Raw genomic sequence first — 20,488 nt, 5'->3', positions numbered from 1 at the left:
TCTGAGAGGCCTGCCGAGAGAACGGATACCAGCCATGATCGGCCATTGATGAGCTCATGTGAATAATGTATATACTCCATATGATAAGTTCGGGAATTCCAAAAATCATCAGGCATTTAAGATATGCATGAAGATGGCGCAATTGGCTGCACATTCACCGTGATGATGATTATCCCATCTCCGTAAGCAACCCGGCCAAGATACAGCGAGCCTTCTTGATATCTGGAGCCTCATCTTCCCAGTAACTAAGCGCTTGTAGCGTGCCTTCGAAATGGCTCTTTAATTCCATAGGACTGTCGATCCCCGGCACGTCAAGGTTACCGCTTTTTATGGCAGCAATCACGATTAGAGAGCTTGTCACCAGGGCGCGAAGGTCGAACCAAATCCCATGATGGCGGTGGCGCAGACATCTTGCTTCTAGAATCTTCAGGGCACAGTGCATCCCGGATTGGACTAGGATAGCGATAGTTGATAACTCCTCGCCAGTAAATGATGAGCTTCGAGTTCCTCGAGCCTCCTGTCCAGTGTTAACTGGATGATGGATGACGAAATACAAAAAGGGCTGATAAAGCCATAAGCGAATCTCCAACAATCGGTTGGCGATTGCCCAACTGAGTTCGAGCGATATTGAGTCCTGCATCTCAGAGAAGCTATTTCTAGTTTGACCACTGCTTTCATTGTCCTTGTAGTGCCGCAACCCTGGAGGAAGGTTAGCGGACCATGCATCGATTTGTGTTTCAAACTCTAGTGCCAGAGGGATGAAAGGCCTGATGTCCGACCACATAGATTGTCCCTTTCGGTAGAAGGCATTGAGCACACGGTTTCCAATCCGTCTGAGCGCCACTTCAGTCAGGTAGTAGTACCAGCTTTGTTCTTCATCAAAGAGCTGCATTATGTGATTTCGCACGCCAAATGATGTCTGGGCTCGATTACTCTGGTAACTGCTTGTTGGCCGGGACGAATTCCAAGACGTTGACCATCCAGCACCGTGTGATCCGCCTTCCGGGTAGTCCTCTGAGAGGTTCGGCGGAGTTGGGAACAGCGCTGGGTATTCATACTCGGCAATTGCCGACTGTGGCAATGGGAGCTCGACTCGTATCTCGACCTCGGATTTGAAACAAGACCAATATAAGCTCTGTTCCATGTGTCGCGACACCGAGGTCCCGTGCTGTACCGCTTCGTCCGCCGAGAGATCGTCGTCAATGTTCAGACCATCAATCATTCTTAACCGTAGTCGGTAAAAGGTTGAGGCTTGGTAGAAATGATTCCAAGCCGCCAGCGGACGAAACGTATACATCAGGTAAACTAGACAACGATCAACATCTACTAAAACAAAGAAATCAGTTTGCTGAATTTACATACCTCCTGCGAAGAAGTGGCATTGAGCCCCAAGCACGGAGTACCGTAGAAGGCCAATCCTTCGACAAGCCATCACAAAGAATGTTTCACCTTCTTTCAACCCCGACGCAAACGAGGACTTTTCATCAGAGGCGTGTGTTGTTCTTTCTTCTCGGCCAGGTCCTTTCATAGAAAGTGTGAAAGCCTGAGAGACACACCCAAGTGCACACGCTAGCAGGACAAGACAGGACTGGGCATCCCATCGGAGTCCAAACTCCGCAGCATGCCGGCCCCAACGAATCAGGGCTTCCAGGTCCAATATCGGATTCTTCGTGTGCACATTCTGAATGAATTGATCTACCAGGGCTGGGATACGCTCCTCATCTGTTGGTTGGAACCCATCGGGCACAACCCATGTCTCGATGGCAGAGTTCTCCGCCCCGTGTGACGACTGGAATAAGGTCGTGATTAAAGCATTTTCGCGAAATCGTCCACGGAAAATCGGCCATGTGAGAACCGTGTCAGCACTACCGCGGCTAGAAGGAATTTGTAGATAGTCCTTGTATGGCTCTGTGTCTTCCACTGGAATGTCCAACTGTCCTCCCGTTTGCTGCGGGGCGGTGGACCGCCCACTGGACATCGGGGTCCCTGAGCTCCGGTCAGTACACCATGTATGGGCAGGAACAAATCATTGAAAACAACTGACCCGTGGAGGAGAGATACGAGTGAATGTTCTCGACTGCATAGGCCAGATTATCTAATCGCTCGATCACCTCTCCCAGATCCCGGTCCCTGTTCTCATTAGCAATGCCGTCATAGTCGGTTTAGATTGAATGGAAAGGTGTGAGTTCTACAGTACATACTCCTTTGTTGGTTCTCCACGCTCAACGTAGACGCAGTTCATACCATTGTGTTGGCAAAAACCACATGCTGGTCTAGCATTGTTACAGCGGACCTTTCTTTTCCTACATGTCTGGCAGGCTGCCCGTCGACGACTCCCAGGTTGTCTAGGGGTGATAGTGTTTGCCGTTGCTCTCGGAGCGAGGTCATCATGACTTTGCGACCTTGACCGCATCTGAGATAAATCTATTGCAGCATCTATGTCCATGATGCGCTCTAGATAAAAAAGGGTTTTCGTGATGTAGAAGTACTGGTCGAAGTAAATCTGCATGTAACTAGTATTACTTAGTAAGGATACAACGAGGCGGATTCTGCCGGAGCTCTCCGCCTGTCTAGGTCACATGTAATTTCCGCCGGAGATACTCCGGCGGTCTAATCCGAAGATAGATTAGCGCAGAAATGATGGAACCAGCAGGCGAGTGACTCAAGTACTTTTGTCTCTGGATGTGGTTAGCGTCACCTGCCTCTCAGCCTGAGGTGGTGAAGGAAACGAGAAACACGATGGTAGTATTTCCATATATCTCCATCTCTTTTCATTGTGGGTAATACTGTATAACATGCTGCTATGCTAAGCTTGCTACATCTCTAATGGTACGATCTATTTTTACCTTGCAGGATTAGTATCTACCAGTGGCCTGCTTCAACAATAGGAACAGGAATATATAAACTGACCTACCCTACTCGGTGGGCTTCTTTCTGCGAGAAGATTTAAGATGTATTTCAGCCCAACAGGTGCATGGCATCACTCCGTGGAAGCATGGCGACAACATAATTCATAAAGCTACCCAAGCATGATGCATTATTGACTGTTCTACACCTATCTCCAAATTTCCAAACCCCAAAGATCAAGGAAGGTGGAGCCCATCGGTATCACGTGTGCCTGACGAGCCCTTCTCTGTCAAATTCTGTCCCCACTAGAGATTGAGTATTTTGGGGCTGCCAAGTGTTTTACATCTGCTCTGTTCTTAACTAAAGGCCTTTAAATCCACAATTGGCTCCGTGTCTGCAGTCCGGGCTCTGACCCGGTTATTTCACCTCGCCTTTCGCTTCCTATTGGACTGCTAAGTGCCGTTTGTTGCATCCTGCCTGGTGATAAATGGCTGACACCGAGTTAAATGCCTGTCAGCATGTCAGTAATGAACATGCCACTGAGAATGTAACGGGGCGCAAGTCCCTGAAAACACTTCGTAGTGCGATCTCAAATGTCGTTGAAAATACAAGGCCAGATCCTTGTGAACACCATCAAGATGCAAAATATCCGGAAGGCGGTCTCCGCGCATGGCTCGTCGTACTGGGCTCCTGGTGTGCCATGGTGCCATCTATGGGTCTGTTGAATACTATCGGAGTCCTCCATGCTTGGACAGCGGATCATCAACTGGCGCAGTATTCGTCTTCAAGTTTGGGATGGATCTTTGGTGCCTTTAGCTTTTTCCTCTATTTCGGAGGTGCTCAAGTTGGTATGAACAATGCATATATATTCGGACGGCATGGTGTAGAGTGCTAAATGGGAGTATTTTACAGGGCCTATCTTTGATAGTCGAGGAGTGCTACCAGTGGTGCTACCAGGATCCATTGGTATAGTTCTATCCGTCTTTTTCTTCAGTGCAAGTACTGGTACGTGTCAGGTCCTGCCAAGCGCAAGAGAAGCCTCGCTAATCTTCCATCAGAATACTACCAAATATTCTTGTCCTTCAGCGTTCTTGGTGGTATCTCTTCTTGCTGCCTGTTCACCCCAGCCATCTCTGCCGTCGGCCACTGGTTCGACGTACGTCGCGGCCTTGCAACCGGTATTGCTTGCACAGCTGGCGGTCTTGGTGGTGTCTTCTTCCCTTTAATCATTCTATACATTGGCCCGACGCTCGGCTTCGCCTGGGCCATGCGAATCATCGGAATCATCTGCTTCGTCTTGTGTGTTCTAGCTTGCTTATTACTCAAGACGCGATTACCCCCCAACCAGAAGGCCGGTATGGCAATCGACCTGAAAGCCCTCTTGGAGCCGAAATATGCATTGACCACACTGGCCGTCTGGCTAGTCGAGTTTGCTGTCTTTATCCCATACACGTACATTGTTTCTTATGGGTTGTACGCCGGATTGGAACAGTCTATGGCATACAAGCTATCCGTGTTCCTAAATGCAGGGGCTATCCCGGGACGAGCGTTCCCAGGAATCCTGGCCGACCGAATGGGCCGATTCAACGTGATGACTATGACGGCAGTTATCTGCGCAATCTGTACGCTTGCGCTCTGGTATAAAGCGGGTACTAATGAAGGTGCCATCATTGCATATGCCGTACTGTTCGGGTTCTGGAGTGGGGCAGCGATCAGCTTGACGCCTGTGTGTATCTCGCAGGTCTGCCGCACCGAGGATTATGGAAAGCGGAATGGGACCACTTTCACGCTTGTCAGTGTTGGCACATTGATTGGCATTCCCCTTGCGGGTGCGATCCAAGAAAGCAATGGAGGCGAGTATTGGGGGCTGATCATCTTCGGCGGGGTTTTATATCTGGCCTCGGCTGTTGCGTTCGCGGTCGCCAGGGGGGTTGCGGGTGGCTGGGGATGGAAGGTCAAGTTTTGAAAATTACTGATGAATAATGGATATGAATACGAATATGGATTATAGAACTAGCTTGGACTAGACTCGACGACTACATAGCTGTTTAGAATTGGAGTTAATATCATATATGACTCGACTCGTTCTTCGATCCGAGCCAGTTTACCAACAATTCCGCGAAGTACGTAAATGGACGCGCCAATTAACAATAAATCCAGACACATGAGCTCATTTCTACGGAATTGCAAGAAAGTCATGAAACATCAAGCTCTCACGCGAAACCGATACTCCTCTCCACGGTCTAGATAGACCACCCCACTGCCCAATCCAGCCTCTTCGACCTGTTTTCTGAAATCCTCCAACGAACTGGCGAACACTTCATAATCATCATAATGGATTGGAATGGTCACATCAGGTCGTATCAGCTGCATTAGCTGAACTCCCTGTTTCGCATCCATCGTCACCATCATCGCCAATGGGCCCAATGCCGGTGAGGGCACAGTGGTTCCACCAAGATGCGCCAACATCAAGTCGATTTTCTGATCACCGTAGCGCCTGGGAATCTCTTTTAAGTCATCTACCAGTAGTGTGTCGCCGGAGATGTAAATGCGATATCCGACCGTGAGATCGGTAGTTGAGGAGCCGTCACTGTAGCCTAGCTCAACCATCCAGCCATTCGTTGGGGGAATCTATATTGCTTCATTAGCCCCTGGCAAATATACTCAAGGATCTTGATCTTCTGTGTGCTGTGGCAAAAGGTTGGAAGCGATGGAGAGGTATACAGCAGACACTAGATCGTTCAGTTTCTCAATGACCCCCGTTGGAACATGCTTCCCGGGCATTCCCGTCACTCTCATGCGGGCTTGTTTCTTTGAAGTATTTCCTGTGATATCTATGATAGCCTCTTGGAAGGGCTCAAGATCATACACCTCCGTGAATGAGTCTTCGCCCTTGGACGTCAATGTCGATTTCGCATGTGGAGTTGTGATAATCGGCAGGTTGCGACGAAGTGAGGACTCGACTTTTTGATCAAAGTGATCGCTTCGCGATGTAAGCCAGTATACTCCACACTTTCAAAGAACTAGCGAGATGCTGTTCACTGAGACTGGCGTACCCATGATAATGAGAAAGGAGAACCACGTCAACCCGTGGTAGTTCGTGCAAGTCTACAGCAGGATTGGTTCTGCGTGCACTCGACACGCCCGGACCGAGATGGACATGGTCTCCTGCATGAAGGAAATTTGGCTTTATTTGATCAGCATCACTCATGTATGTTTAGCCCCATGGTCTTGGTAGAGAACCAACATCAGTCATAACCCGCAACCCTTCCCATTCTCTGCTCGTTATCAGCTTAAAGACCAATACAAATCGAACTTTAGCCTACATGATAGTTGTAGCTGTCCCGATGAAGTACACTGACGCGTTTTCGTCACCTCCCTGGCGTGGATGCTGCTTGCTATCCTTTGCAGGCGGAAGGCTAGAAGGCACATCTCCCGGCGCATCGCGGGTTGGGGCTTCGGTGTCGCGAAGGTCGACAGTCAAGTGGTGCATTGTAGTAGATTTACCCAGTCACTTTTCATCAACAAGTCAATTAGAATGGGTTTATAATGTGAAGTATCTTCCAGGCTGAGGCAAAGAAATAGCAACTTGTAGGCATGACATCATCTGCACATCACTCCACGGGAAACATCGAAAAACCCTAAGAGATAGAATCAGGAACATAGTTCACGTAGAATCTTCATTCAAGGCATTATATTACTTAGTGCTACTAAGCACTGTGTTGTCACGCTGTGGCTACTCGTCTTGTTTTCCCAACATCATTGTTGAAGACCTCGATGCAATCTATGTCGGCGAATACCTTCCTGGCATGTAGTATCGTTTGGCTTGGTTTTTGTTCAATACTCACTCTGTGTCGCCATTATATCGTTTTATTGGATATCAAATTGAAGTCTTAAAGATAAAAGACGCATGCATTCACCGGAGATTACAGTATCGCGGGTATAATCTACAACCTACTGTCTTCGCCCGAAATGTTGCTACTGTAGAATCGAAGCTAATTGCTGGAATGCTTACTGATATTCCACCAATAATGCCATGCTAGTTATATGTACCATGCCATTCGAACTGCAGGTCTTTTTGATGCTTGCTCAATAATTTTCGCGACTGAGATACATCTTCCTCCCGGGTCGTCGGTTACGCTCCAGCTGCTTGGGTCAACTCATCATACGCACCTGTAATATGCAGGGTTTCCTATATACTCCACTGTAGACATCAATTCACTATGGTCCTTCACTTCTAGTCTAAACCGAATAGAACAAAATTACTAGTCAATTTTGAAAATAAGATGAACATCTCAATAAATAGGCATAAAGGTAAAATCTCATCTAGAGCTTTGGTCCAGATCAAACATCTTATATTAAAATTGTTTTCCTCGTTATCCGTGGTGTTATTCGGCCACGGTAGGAACTTGTTGGAAGAGTTCTGTCATTTCCCCCCCCCCCTTTTTGTTAAGGGGGTTGTTGCTTCTAACCAGAGAAGAGCTTAGTGTCAATAGTAATGTGTTCAGTAATCAATGATTGGATTGATGTGGCATTAATTAACACTAGAATATGGGATATATCGCTTCTGAGCACATTGTGCGATAATAAACACAGTTAACCGAAAGCAAAAGAAGAAACAGAAACAGAGCAACGCTAGGGATATATGATATGAGCTATGGAGAATTCTGACAGAAAATTGAAAATGAAAAGGGTACCTGACCCTTCGGCTTGGTTATCGGTTGACGACAACTAATCCAGGACGTTCGTGTGTCAGGCCTGACCAGCAGGCTTCTCAGTATTCGAATGAGCGTGTGCTTGGGATACAAAGCTGGCCTTTCCTGTGGCCCCATCGAAGATGTGATAGCCATAATCGGCGGCATTAGGAGGGGTGTAGACTAAGAGTGGTGAGTATCACAACTGGTTGGGTAGAGTTTGATTAATACATACTGTGAAGGGAAACTGCAACTTGATTAGGACTTGGGTTATGGACCCGATGTAAACCAATATCATCTGAGATGTATGTCACTTGGTCCGCCTGGTATCGCTTTTGGTGTTTGAGCTGGAGCGGGCTTGTCTCGTCGCCTTCGCTGTTGGGAGGATGGTAGACCGTTTCGGTCAATTCGCCAGCCAAGACTTTCATGATGCAATGGGCATTGGCATGGTCGTGGATGGGAGAGCCTTTGCCTGGATTCCATACCAGCAGCAGCTGGGACAGGTCAGTCACGGTCTTCAAGACCCTCGTAAAGTCAGGGGAACGGTGAACATACAATGTTTGCCTTGCGGTTGATGTTTTCGATGGCATTGCGGGTATAGTTCTTACTCGGATCGTTGTAGAAGAACCGCAGCCAATCGTTCGGATTTGAGACATATTTCTGCGCCAGCGCTATCAAGTGCTCATGGTCTATGTCTGATGAATCGATCCCCGAGGAATCGCCGAGGTAGGCCTTGATATCATGGACGAGATCTTGTAAATCATACGTGGGAGGTAAGAAACGGTGATCGCATAGCGACGGGCCGTGCGGCAACGGGAGAGGCAATTGTATAGCGGAAGCCAACATGATTACTTCTTGGATCCTAGTGAGTGATTGTAGCACTTTGAGAAACTTCAAGGAGTGTTCGAGCACGCCCAGTATATTTATTGATTGATTGACCGCCATATCCGGCGATCATATTATGACCATTAAACGCCCCCTGATAGCGCAATCGCCGATTGACAGCTTTCACGGGGCAAGTCGAGTCGCCGATTGAAGGTGGATCCACGCGTCTTGGCTCTTTATAGTGGCACTGATGATGCAAATAAGTCTGCTGAGCGAATGGCGGTGGACCAGGCATCCTATCAGAGAACTCGATCTTCTGCAATAGAACAATTCGAGAGGGATGGGGTTCATAGCGATAGTTCTGGTATCTGGAGTAGCTCCCTCAACGGGTAGGATAAGAACAGATCGTAATCGCCGATTGTCACAGGAGCTCCAACGGCGCGGACCCCCGACGGGAGCCGTGGCAAGACGCTAATACCCATGATTCTCTATAGGGATAACATTATAGTTCCAACTACTCCAAGTTTCACCTGTGTTTCTGGTGTTTTCCGTCTATCTGGAGGTGGTTGTAGGGTATCTTTGTCTCGCCACTAATCCCCTTTGCGTAATACTTGGGGAGACTAAACAGACCAAAAGCGCAACAGAAAATCAACGGGAAAAAAGAAAGAAAATCGATGGTTGGCTCGTCCCTTCAAAAAGGTCACATCTTCAACTACAACCCTAACTGTCCGGATGGCATGATGACGGGTTAACGTCGCATAGGCTGTGTCATCCGTGTAAGAGGATGGTGATCGACAATTAATTAATTTTTTAATATCATCGTTATCATGATCAACATGACCCCGAGACGATCCACCCGGCAAACTGGCCTCGCCGCCCTTGCTTGCACGGAATGCCGCAAACAGCATCTCAAATGTGATGCCAATCAACCATCCTGCTCGCGTTGTACCCAAGGTGGCTTTGTCTGTCAATATCTTCCTTCTCGCCGGGGAGGACGCCGAAAGCCACGGCATGACATTGTGTATCATCATCCACAACAACATCGGCCCTCGGCTTCGAAACTGGATGATGCGTTTAGTATCAGTGCCAGCCATTACTCCCCCAGGAATGGAACTGGGAATAACATCCAAACGCCTCACCACGCGACGGGACTGCCTTTGCAAGTAACGAGTGCGCCAGGTCCGATGAACACGCCTGATAGTAGCAATATCTCGTTACAGCGGAGTAGCCGTCCAGGCCTTGTAGGTGTCCCGTGGCCGGCAATCCTATCGCCGAATGACACCAGTTCAGATCCCTTAGAACCACCAGGCAGGTCATGGGACGAAGATGACCGTTGTGCTCGATTGTATTACGAGCACTTTCATGTCGCACATCCTATATTGGTCCCCAGCACGTTATACAAGGATCGCGATTACCCTCCCTTTCTTCAACTGGTGGTGGAGTTCGTCGGGTCTCATTACTTGCCATCCGGGCCCCGCCAGTTGCTGAAGGACAAGGTAGATGCCGCGCTGGAATCCAATCTGGACCGCTCGCCGTGCCTGGTCCAGGCTTGGTTGATCTACTCCATTGCTCTGTATGCCCGCGGCGAGCGACAAAAGGCCCAGGAAGCGTTCTCACAAAGTGCGGAGACCGCCTTTGAGCTGGGTATGCATCGAGGTGATTTCGCATCATCGGCCCATCCCGAGAGATCTGTTGAAGCCGAGAGCATGAGAAGAACGTGGTGGGAGCTATACATCACGGATATATTCATGGCCGTTCCGCTTAAAACGATCACCTTTCGATGTACTACAGTCGCTCCGGAGGTCGGCTTGCCTTGCGATGAATCCGCATACACAGGATGTGGAGAGATCCCGTCGCCGCGCAAGATGCTGGATTTCAAACGCAGGGTGTTTGCGGCCCAAGAAATTGCCTTTTCATCCTTCAGCTACCGCATTGAGGCAGCAACGATCCTGTGTCGCGTCCTAGTCTTGAATCGCCTGCGGGATTATCATCGCGACCATCTCCAGGCCATTGAAAATGCTCTCGTCAGCTGGGTCAACCACCTACCCTCCCGCAAACTGGATATTGTGGATTCGTACGGTAATGTGGATGAGATGATCTTCCAAGCCCATCTGATCATTGCGTATGCCACCATGTTGCTGCATCTACCGCGCAGCGATCTTCGGCCGCTCCTCACACAGCCCGACGATTGCTTTTGGCCGTCTGCACCCTGTCACCTCTCGTCTACCTTTCCGCGCTTGGTCCATAGTATCAAGGCGACTGAAGCCTCCCGGCGTGTCTCCGATTCCATTTCCATTTGTCCCAACATCCAAAAGCACACGCCTTTCGTCATCCCCGCGTTGGCTCTATGTGGTATGATCCAGCTCGCAACTTCCATCAATCACTCCGAAGAATGTTTTGATCACCATTGCAATCGCGTTACCCTCATTCTCGGGTGTCTGAAAAGTACAAAGCGAACCTGGGGCTCCGCAGAATGTGCCTATGACTGTGTCCGATCCACTGCAGCGGACATTCTCTCGGATTCGATCGAGAAATGGAATGCTGAACCACTGAAGTCGATCCCGACATCTCAAGATTCGAACGATGTGGAGCGCACCAGCCATAATGCACCTCCCGCTGTGACCGTTGCGGAAGGACAAGGTTTAATGATACCGGAGTTGGCTCCGGGGTTCATCGATCCGACCTGCTACAATGCCTCATTCTTCAACTGTCTAGCGGATTTTGATCTCAGCTAGACCTGATTGATTCGAGTCGAGGACCACCTGTTTATTGTATGGAATGCAAAGTCTTTACGCTACTGAGTTCCGTCTACGTTGTCTCTGCTAAGCCGCAAAGAGCATTGCGTCTGAACCAACATATGTAGAAAGGCACTCCCCTGAGAAGTTCCAGTTGAAACACACAACTCGGGGTATGCATTAACTGCTATTCTGCCATTTGCCAAAGTACTTTGCTCAGCGGCATAAGACAGTCATGATACACTACTTTTATATACCAAGTTGCATCGCTCCGTCTAACGAGCTATTTGCTCATGTCTAACCTACATACTCTACAAAAGAGGAATGTCAGAATGAAAAAAGCAGTCTCAATAAACACCTTTATCATCAATTTTCAAGTTCTATAAAAAGCATAATCTATCAGAAACATTTCCCCAGCGATTGAGAAAAAAAAAAGCCATCGACATTGCTACCGATGAAATCATCTTACATAAAAGAGGCTGACAGAGCCATACTACCTTCCACGATGTTGGACTGCATTCCATAGTTCCGCTTAACCAGCCATGTACAAGCCGAGGGCGACAATGTGAGGATTAAGCATGGACAGGTTGAACGGAGTGACGAAGAGGTCAATATCGGTCAGCATGATGGCCATGGTGCCGTTGATGATACCATCATCATCATACACGAAACCCTCCGGTTGGTACGTGTAGCCAGTGTTTTCACCCGTCACGGTCAATGGTGAGTAGGTCAAGTTCAATTGGGAACTCCAGCCCACGAACTTGGGTTCACCAGCAGCTGTAGTCGTGATGTAGGAGTTGTTCGGTCCAACGCTCTTGCCTGGCGCTTCCCATTCAAGAAAGACCTGCTTACCAGGGTATGATAGAGGCTCCGAGCGATTGTGGGCAATCGCGGGCGCACAATTCTTACCGATTGCGTCCTGATTCAGGCAGTTTTCGTCCTTGCTAATATCTGAGACTGATGGGTCGGTGATACGCTTGCCCACTGTCTCGCTACCGTCATTTGGTGTGTCATTCGGGGAAACGCGGTTGATGTTCGGGTTGTTCAAGATTTGGAGAGTTGGGAAGTTTTGCCACGCGAGACGAGTGGTACCCTCGGGGCAGTAGCTGATATAGGGGGCCAGCATTGTCCATGCCCAGGACTGGGGCCATCCATTCTCGAACCAAACATTCATTGGGGAGAGGCCCGACATCTGTCGGAAGATCAATTGTTGACGAGCCTCGGTGGAGATTGAGAGAGACAGGAGGTTGGCAACCTCTCGCGAGTCGAGATGGGAGATGAAACCCCAGACACCAGATTCACCGTAACGTGTGACACGTTGATTGAAATCCACCCACTCGCGAACAGTCTTGTACGGATAGTTGTACACACATTGCTTGGGTGCGGCTTCTCCCAGCATGTTGCTCAGCAAGGTCGCGTGTCCGGCCTCCTGGTCTGCCATGAACTCGATAAGCGATCGGGCCTCGGGGCCCAGGCCAGCCTCCTGGAACTCCTCATCGGTAAACCGAGCAAGGCTATCGTGGAAGAGATCGAGTTCAATGTATTCCTGATAGACACCAAGGGCAATGGACTCGAAGTCAAAGTCACTCTCTACCATGTAGCGAGGCTCAGTGCCATTTGTGCCCAACCCTCCAGCAGGGGTATATGGGGCTGGCATCGGGTTGAGTGGCACACCCTGGCTATTGTAGTACGTCGCGGTAGGGTTTGGCGGTTTGGGCTCGATTGACGCAGCAAGCGTTGCTGGCGCTTTCACGGCGCCAGTGGTCGTAGGCGTACCCGTGTACGGACCGTGATACGGAGCGCTGGTATAGCCATTTTGCCCCACGATAACTGGGTAGCCTGTTTGCTTAACCGGTGCTTCGGTTGGGACTGGTGAGGCAAAGATGCCGGCGCTCGAAAGGGTCGCAGCAAGGATCAAGAAGGTTGCCATTGTTTTAATCCAAGGCAATCCCTTGGTGAAAGAAAAGGAAGGTTAGCAATCCGTGTGAGATGGCATGATATCAAAGGACTCTTTATAGTGCAGGCGTCGCAACGAGTTTGACAATCGTACGCCTTTACGATAGCTATGCTCCCTGAGCATCTCTTACCTTGGGTGTAACGGTGACTTAAGGACATAGGGAGAGATAGTCTCATTTGTCGTCATTCTTTGGTACCCTCTATGAAACGGAATCGTGATCCGCTTGATACTCAGTTGATGGCACATGTAACAGCAAAACAATTTCCTTGTTTATTGTCCGTACACAACAAATGCATGATTATAGAGTATTGATTTCCTTGAATTCAGTGCCAAAGCTACTGGTAGTCCACAACAGTTGCTTGCGAACGGCCCGAGTCAGATCCAGTTGAGTAGGGAAATAATTTCCAGGGCAAGCTCATTGGTGTCTCCGCAACCGTCGACTGTATCCGCTCGCCGAAAACAGCAATTTCTGGGATTTGATAGTAGGGCTATTGATTCCTCAGTCCAGACTTTGCGTCCATGGAAGAATCCTATTTGGCTTCGACACACGTATTGTTAATTATTCTTAAGTCTGGTTGACCAGAGTAGCATGCCATTGTCACTTGTGGATAAAGTATCCGGCCAATGCCTGACTCGCCAGGTCCTGTGGGCCCAGATGTGACATCAACTATACAGGTACTATGCCTTGTTTTTCCTCCTTTCTCACGCCAAGTAGGCGATGTGGTTTCCCTTTTTCTTACCATTTGTTAAGCCACTATTTATGCCTAGCTCTTAGGGGGGTTTTATAGCCATCAGCTCGGTAAGTAACTATACACAGCAGCGAACCAACAACGCCCTCCATACTGTAGTAGAACAGTCGACTATCAGGCCAAAAATACATACAGTAGAACAATGGTAGCTTCCAAGTCCGTCAGAACTAAATTTAACTCTTGGCAGGGAAATGACAAGCCATATGAGGCGGAATCTCTCATGGATGGTGTGGGGAACAAAAGGACACCTGCCAAGGATTTGCAGTAGAAATGGATTGACTCCTGCTACATCCGGATATACGATAGTTCCTGGCAATGATGCGCCCTCAATGCAACCTGCCCAACTTTTCAGAGCTTCAGGATAATTGCCAGAGACGCAGAACTTGTCGGCTTTCGTATGTTCAGGCAAACGCTCGGCGTGCGACAGATTAGTGTTCTCTACGGCCGTAGAAATAATGCACGAATAGCCCACAATAACTATAGAGCATTGGGTTTAGGGCTAGCTTTTCAGCGGCTCGTCGCCTAGCCTGCCTTGTAATTATCTGATTCCTGGAATAAGATCATACTGGGTGACAATTAAAGAGGATAATTTACGGATATGGAGCCCGTAATCAACTCATTAATAGTGCCTTGCGAAGCATTTAGTCAAGTATATTAGGTGAAGACAATCTCACCCTGATTCGGGGTTTTAGCAGCAAATCATGCCTCAAATCCGACTAGTCATATTCTTTCCCTGTGTCTTAGATAACCCCATTAACACGGCTCCTGTTTGATTTGTCGACAAGAAAATATCATGGGAAGGAATCCCTCTGCTACTGGCCATGATTCCGAGTCGGAATTTCCGAGGCTTGAGCCAGAAAGAAAGAATCGAAAATAGAACTATCGATGATCGGCAAGGACCCTTTCCAATACGGCAGAGATTGGGGGATGAAGCGCCGTGTGGAGTCTGCGCACTAAACTGGGGCCAAAAATAACCGTCTGCACCGAATATTGCTAAGGTTCTCTGGTGAGCCGTGGCCGAGGTCAAGTTGTCAAGTAAAGAACACCAGGAGATTTCTTTTGCTGGTGACATATACCACATACTAGGAGCTATTGCAGCTCGATCGTATATGTCATGGCACAGTGCTGAAGATCCGGTGGGTGAGGAAGGCTTTCTGCAATTGTGCAGGGCTGATCATGCAGACCTGGGGTAAGAGCTAAGATTTAGCTTGACACAGTAGCTTGGGGGCTAAAATAAGATGAGAGGAAAGAGATATACCGAGCTAACTTTACAAGCTACATAGCTGTCTATGTTCGATACGACACGTCCAATCACATTCTACCAGCAACCAACTTCTGTACGCTGATGAACAAGGTCTAATGGAGCTCGGGATAAAGAGCACCGATTTATTTGCAATGTTCATGGTTCTCCTTCAGGGCATGGCTCTTCAATTACAACCGGCGAAACTGTAAGGTGAGACTCAAAGCAGGAGAAGCAAAACCAGTGCGACATACGGCAAGTCTTTCGGTAAGTGTTCGAGAACAGAAATGGCTATTTAAAGTCGAGTCGTATCCCCGGCATTGGAAACTCAAGAAGCCAACAGATCTACTTTATCCATATTAGCTTTCAGTCTCTTCTACATATCTCAATCACTCCGACATGAAGTTCGCCTCCTTCGCCTTGACCCTGCTTCTCACTGGAGCTTTTGCAGCCCCAAACCCTGCCCAAAAGCTTGAGGCACGCATGAATTGTGCTCAATGTATTGCAGTCTATAGTGCCTCCTCCTGCACTGCCCCTGGAGCCGTCGAGAACGGATGTGGCAGTCTGGCCAGTGAGTTCCATACCCACGGACTCTGAGACATGAGCTAACATCAGCTTAGTGGCTTCTTGCAGAGAATCTGGCTTCTGCAGCTAAAGGACCACCTTTGCGAAATGGTACAGCTTGTAGGTGTCTCCGAATTAGAATGGCGGGAGGGCCTTTGGATCAGAAGCTAACAACCAATAGTAAGGCCATTAAATGGATAGGAAGGTATGATGGAGACCGAGACGATTATCGGTAACCAGTGTCTTAAGACTATTGGACTGGTGCTGCGCTATCACTGTCTTACTACATAGCCCTAATCTTGAGAGCTAGTTGACTAAATATCGTGCTTTTGCCACAAAGATATCACAGTCCCGGTTCGGTAATTGTACTTTATGCATCAATAGGCCATTTAATACATGCATGGCCATATAAGCCTTTACACAGCTCATCGCCTAGCTTGGCTCATAATAACACAGAGAATAATGTAATCCAAAGTAAGCCAGACGTAAATGGCAAACCGAACGGAGACTGGCAAAATCACCTAGAGAATATTTCATATGGAGCAGAACTGAATACGGGTAGAAGTAAGCGTCCTTAGGCATTACTCGGAGAGTTTGGACCTAGCAGCTGATATTCAATCCATGGTTCTCAACTTATTATCCCAAAACGCCTTCTTAGGCCTGAAGACGACCTCGCCGGCCTGCCCACAGTGAAATCACCCTCTTGTTCCTCCTCACCAACTTCCTTTACGATTCCTTCCGTCACCGAACAAACTGAGGATTCATTTAGGTTCTATACCCGCTTCTCAAAACCGGTGGTCACAACTATAAGACACAACTATGGTCACAATCTAAGTTTCCGAGGCGCCTGAGTGGCCTTTTTGTCGACAGATATTTGATTAGGGGCCTCTGCTGAACAGAATTGCAGATATACTTAGGCTATCCAAGTAGAATCCTTCCAAATGCAGGCACTCTTTGTGGAGATGAGAGGTGCGCCTATGTACGAGGAGGCTATCATGTAGTACGACAACACGTTAATTCTCCACTCGCTTGTGATACTCCTCGTTGGTGACCTCGTCATGCCATTTGGTCTCGCCGATGCCAACAACGAAGTGAGTCATAATAGAACCATCGTCGGCACCGTGCCAGTGGGTAGTACCCGGCGGAGCCCAGATAACGTCGCCGGCTTTGATCCGACGAGCCTCTCCTCCCTTGTCACAGATCCAACCCGTCCCAGACGATACCTTGATCATTTGGCCACCCTCGTGGGTGTGCCAGTAGGTACGCGCACAAGGTGTGAACGTAACATTTGCCAGTGAGGCAGCCGCATCCATGGAGATTAAGTCTAGGTAGACCTCACCGGTGAAAGTGGCCGTTGGCTTCATCACGCTTTTCTGGGGGTTATTCGCCCCGGAGAATATGATTGACTCCGGCATCGTGGACGAGTGTCGAACGCGGTTGAAACGATTCTCCTTTGAGATGTAAAGGGTATAATGTCGTATTCTGGCCCTAATAACACTATCAGAATCAAAGTGGTTATCAATTCCGAGAATGGTGCTATACCCAGAGTTTCAGAATCGAAGCTCTCCAAGTGCCTTTATGTGAATATTTGCGGATTGTATTGATCGTCTTTTCGTCGAAGTCGTGCAGGCCAGTATTCCCTTTTTCTTCGGTGGCTCAAAGCGTATGCTTATATAGAAACGGGGTAAGAATCCAGTCTTGCTGCTACAACCAGAGCGAGTCCTACAGTTAATACCGGCCTTTCATCACTTCATTGCCGAACATGCGCGGGGTCCGACCAATGGTGTGTTAGGAATGCCATTAGAGCATCCAGGGTGGGGCTATGGGGAAGTCAGCCTGTCAGCCTTCTCGTTTTTTATGGAGTTAAGTATACTGATACACTATCATCCCCGAGTCAGCGGGTACTATGTCCGGTCAGCGGGGTAGGCGATCATATGTCTTCGTCCTCTGCAACCAGCTAAAGACGAATGGCGCCATAGTCAATCTCCTCGGCGAGGAGGTAAATTGTTAGGGCCGAGTGTCCCCACATTTTCTCTTGCGTAGATCATGTAGCCGCCAAGGAGCTGGGTAGGTACTCTGCAGGACGGACTACTGCTATTTGGCACATATATATACTTTGCAGGCAGTGAGCAAAATCCCTTCGAGTTTGTTCCTCCAGTAGCCAACCTCTAAGAATTATCAATGAAGCACGCCCAACATTATGGCATTCAATGGTGCGATAGGTCTCTATCAATGCATAATATGTCTGCTAATTTGACCTACAGTATCGCTTTGATCACTGGGACCGCCTCAAGCATAAAACTCGTCCGTGCTCGGGCGTTTGTGGAAGAAGGCGTGACCTGCCTTATTCTAATCGATATCAACTATGACACACTTGTCGAAACATCCAGAGAGTTGGGGTTTATTAATCCCTAATTAAATGAGACACACATCATTCCAGTAAGAGCAGCGAACGGTGCTCAGATAGATGATGAGGTAGGAGGCGAATTTGTCCATAAGGTATGACTCTCTCTACTCGTGGTGAGGATCCGTTTACCTAGCTTTCGGGTATAGGACTGGTGTGCCCTCTCAACGAGGAGTGATCGTGAAGATTTCCTCACTTTTCCTCCCATCGCCCATCCTACGAGCTGGGGTGTTAGGGTTGACTCGGACAGACGCGGTAGCCTACGCATAGGATGGTCTCCGAATGAATTCAGTGCTGCCAGGGTTTGTGAGACTACTGTGTGGGTTTCTGGAAGCTAGACAACAGTATCAAAAAATCGTTAACAGTTTCGCAGTAACCGGAGAATTAATTAGAAGGGGAGCCAATTTCAATGCTGTGATTGACACAATTCTAATCAAATCCTGGGGAGAAGCTGGTAGTATAAGTGGGTGGTGCTTTTGTGTAGTGACGAAGCTAACAGAATTACAAAGAAGCAGCTTGCAGTGACCGGAGGTAAGTAATATGCGTGTTAGATCTATCCATACTTAGGTAACTCTGGTTTAAAATTCAGTAACTAAGAACTGGCAAGACGCTTCAACATCAAATTCGAGGGCGATAAATTTTAAATTACCGCAATCGGAATGCTTACATAAGGTAAATACAGACTAACCCGATTAGTACGGTCACTATAAGGATGTCCTTCTCTTTTGGGAATGGGCCATATCACTGGGTTTGAGAAAACCCTAGTGACAATGACTTACAATCGCAAACTTCTCTTCTCCAAACCAGCGCAATGTTGTCAATAGACCTAATATGCTCTGTATGCCCTCTCAGGGGCGAAACTTTGCGCGAGAGGCCCACGACTACGAGTGCTCCACTAAACTTTTCCGTTCCGGCCGTTGTGGGCCGTGTGCCAGCCAGCCATTATTGGGAACGTTTTAGCAAAGCCTTCCGATCAATATGGCTCTATTATTGGCAGCCTGGGACTCAGGAGGATTGGGGTTACATAACATCAAATTGGTAGTTATGAACGAGAAAATTGATTGGGGCTGCCCAGAACACTATAGATAGGGAAGTGATTGAAAGGATTGAACAGTTGCCCCTTTCATCTGGGCATATCTGAGCGAAGACCCTTAGTGGGTGCCATAATATAAAGTAAAAACATTTTCGATTCCATTGTCAGGGACCACTTTTTCAGCCACCTTGGAATCAATATCCATAACAACCTTTAGATGGAAAGTCGGCTAGTCATAGTGGGCAAACCGCAGAAGTGTGAGTATGGAGTCCGGAGTGTCGGAAACGGATTAAGGGGGAATAATCCAAGAAGGTGCATGCGAATTCCATTATCTTTAATCAATATCTCCTATATTAGAGTTCATAGTTGGCCCCCATGCTTACTCGTTAGGGTTAACGGTCAACGCCGTTATTCTAACAGTACCCGTGGGACGGAGTACCACTCCATGTTAGCCGTAGCCCGTTCTTCAGTTGGCCAAAGCACTGGTTGATTCTGTGTGTTGTGATATGTATAACACGTTAAGTATAGTTATCTTCCCGGGGGCAAGCAATGTCAATGACACGCTCCCCAAGCTGCTGTTTGTTTCAAAGGCGAACCGAGAATTTTGGTTGTCTCACTTGGTTGCATTGGAGCCCCACCAATGGCTTACCAATGATTAATATATTTGACGAGGGACAGTCCAATGAACAAGTCGCTATGTATATTAATATAATTTCGGGCCACTAAGCCTCAAGGAAGCGCACGAATTACAATTTAATCGACCCAGATCTGATAGGCTTCTCCACATCCTCGCACATTCTTCCATCGAAGTGTGAGATACACCTACAACATATACCATGGTATCTTTATTTTCGGCGTAGCCTACCAGCACTAAGCAGTGGATACGAGAAGCCGAATAGGAAAGGAGCCAAAGATTACCAGGAGACCTGGAGGATTCTTGTGCGTTGTTATCCTCTGTGTCACAACGTTGTTCCGGCACTTCCATTGCTCCTGTGCTGGGTCTGGACCCTCCCTGGTCCACTGTGGTCCGATCGCTCGATCCAATGGGATCTGCTCCGTTTATATTGCCTGCAGCTGGAATCGTTGATTGCAGGCCGATGTTCGATCACGCACCGAACCTTGGCCCGTGCTATCCTCGAAAAGCCTCGGGGATATGCGAGTCAGTGGTTTGATGCCACCAGCTATCTACCGAGGGGGAGAGTTGTGATAACAAACAATGCGAAAGGCCGGATTGGTTCAGCAGTCATCCTTTGGATGCTCGCTTGGACTATCGGAAACTATATCTCCTTCCTTTCATAGGAATGGTCGCGCTACCCACTTTTATGGTCCAACGCATGGTCGTTACAATTCTTGGGATTGGATACTATACTTTATGGGCCGTTTAGATCCCTGTCTCCCACCACACTAGTTACCGAGGCATGCCGCTGTCATCAACGGCGT

General features: G+C 48.3%; 8 protein-coding genes across 8 annotated transcripts; 3 read left to right on the top strand and 5 right to left on the bottom strand.

Moving 5' to 3' along the window:
* Positions 1 to 70: 70 nt before the first annotated feature.
* On the bottom strand, positions 71 to 2,446 carry BDV27DRAFT_165191 (Zn(II)2Cys6 transcription factor; the record flags this gene model as incomplete). The annotated part of the gene is made up of 4 exons (XM_032073858.1): positions 71 to 1,305; positions 1,363 to 1,986; positions 2,045 to 2,130; positions 2,202 to 2,446. 4 exons carry the CDS (start codon positions 2,444 to 2,446, stop codon positions 170 to 172), a joined length of 2,091 nt encoding a protein of 696 aa, XP_031927030.1. The 3' UTR covers positions 71 to 169.
* An 888-nt stretch (positions 2,447 to 3,334) lies between these two features.
* Positions 3,335 to 4,813, top strand: BDV27DRAFT_165189 (putative oxalate/formate antiporter; the record flags this gene model as incomplete). The annotated part of the gene is made up of 3 exons (XM_032073857.1): positions 3,335 to 3,695; positions 3,760 to 3,852; positions 3,906 to 4,813. The coding sequence occupies 3 exons, from the start codon at positions 3,335 to 3,337 to the stop codon at positions 4,811 to 4,813; spliced, it is 1,362 nt and encodes a 453-aa protein (XP_031927029.1).
* Positions 4,814 to 4,964: 151 nt separating this feature from the next.
* BDV27DRAFT_129269 (MBL fold metallo-hydrolase) lies at positions 4,965 to 6,368 on the bottom strand. The gene is made up of 5 exons (XM_032067154.1): positions 6,174 to 6,368; positions 6,095 to 6,125; positions 5,904 to 6,034; positions 5,572 to 5,830; positions 4,965 to 5,478 (listed from the first exon to the last, which is right to left on the bottom strand). The coding sequence occupies exons 1-5, from the start codon at positions 6,338 to 6,340 to the stop codon at positions 5,053 to 5,055; spliced, it is 1,014 nt and encodes a 337-aa protein (XP_031927028.1). The 5' UTR covers positions 6,341 to 6,368; the 3' UTR covers positions 4,965 to 5,052.
* Positions 6,369 to 7,346: 978 nt separating this feature from the next.
* On the bottom strand, positions 7,347 to 8,410 carry BDV27DRAFT_2763 (putative cysteine dioxygenase). The gene is made up of 3 exons (XM_032076202.1): positions 8,097 to 8,410; positions 7,777 to 8,035; positions 7,347 to 7,724 (listed from the first exon to the last, which is right to left on the bottom strand). The coding sequence occupies exons 1-3, from the start codon at positions 8,385 to 8,387 to the stop codon at positions 7,600 to 7,602; spliced, it is 675 nt and encodes a 224-aa protein (XP_031927027.1). The 5' UTR covers positions 8,388 to 8,410; the 3' UTR covers positions 7,347 to 7,599.
* Positions 8,411 to 9,202: 792 nt separating this feature from the next.
* BDV27DRAFT_158332 (Zn(II)2Cys6 transcription factor) lies at positions 9,203 to 11,101 on the top strand (the record flags this gene model as incomplete). Its single annotated transcript, XM_032072659.1, has 1 exon — positions 9,203 to 11,101. One exon carries the CDS (start codon positions 9,203 to 9,205, stop codon positions 11,099 to 11,101), a length of 1,899 nt encoding a protein of 632 aa, XP_031927026.1.
* Positions 11,102 to 11,436: 335 nt separating this feature from the next.
* Positions 11,437 to 12,633, bottom strand: BDV27DRAFT_129263 (uncharacterized protein). The gene has a single exon (XM_032067153.1). The coding sequence runs from the start codon at positions 12,540 to 12,542 to the stop codon at positions 11,634 to 11,636; it is 909 nt and encodes a 302-aa protein (XP_031927025.1). The 5' UTR covers positions 12,543 to 12,633; the 3' UTR covers positions 11,437 to 11,633.
* Positions 12,634 to 15,446: 2,813 nt separating this feature from the next.
* BDV27DRAFT_158330 (uncharacterized protein) lies at positions 15,447 to 15,812 on the top strand (the record flags this gene model as incomplete). The annotated part of the gene is made up of 3 exons (XM_032072658.1): positions 15,447 to 15,618; positions 15,681 to 15,731; positions 15,793 to 15,812. The coding sequence occupies 3 exons, from the start codon at positions 15,447 to 15,449 to the stop codon at positions 15,810 to 15,812; spliced, it is 243 nt and encodes an 80-aa protein (XP_031927024.1).
* Positions 15,813 to 16,290: 478 nt separating this feature from the next.
* On the bottom strand, positions 16,291 to 17,517 carry BDV27DRAFT_2753 (cupin domain-containing protein). Its single transcript, XM_032076200.1, has 4 exons — positions 17,485 to 17,517; positions 17,338 to 17,431; positions 17,154 to 17,279; positions 16,291 to 17,099 (listed from the first exon to the last, which is right to left on the bottom strand). The coding sequence occupies exon 4, from the start codon at positions 17,024 to 17,026 to the stop codon at positions 16,625 to 16,627; it is 402 nt and encodes a 133-aa protein (XP_031927023.1). The 5' UTR covers positions 17,027 to 17,099; positions 17,154 to 17,279; positions 17,338 to 17,431; positions 17,485 to 17,517; the 3' UTR covers positions 16,291 to 16,624.
* Positions 17,518 to 20,488: the final 2,971 nt, after the last annotated feature.

The sequence above is a fragment of the Aspergillus caelatus genome, assembly GCF_009193585.1.
Source record: "Aspergillus caelatus strain CBS 763.97 unplaced genomic scaffold BDV27scaffold_101, whole genome shotgun sequence".
In the NCBI taxonomy this organism is placed as follows: Eukaryota; Fungi; Ascomycota; class Eurotiomycetes; order Eurotiales; family Aspergillaceae; genus Aspergillus; species Aspergillus caelatus.
Note: the sequence above shows the minus strand (reverse complement) of the source record. Positions and strands in the feature narration are given on the sequence as shown.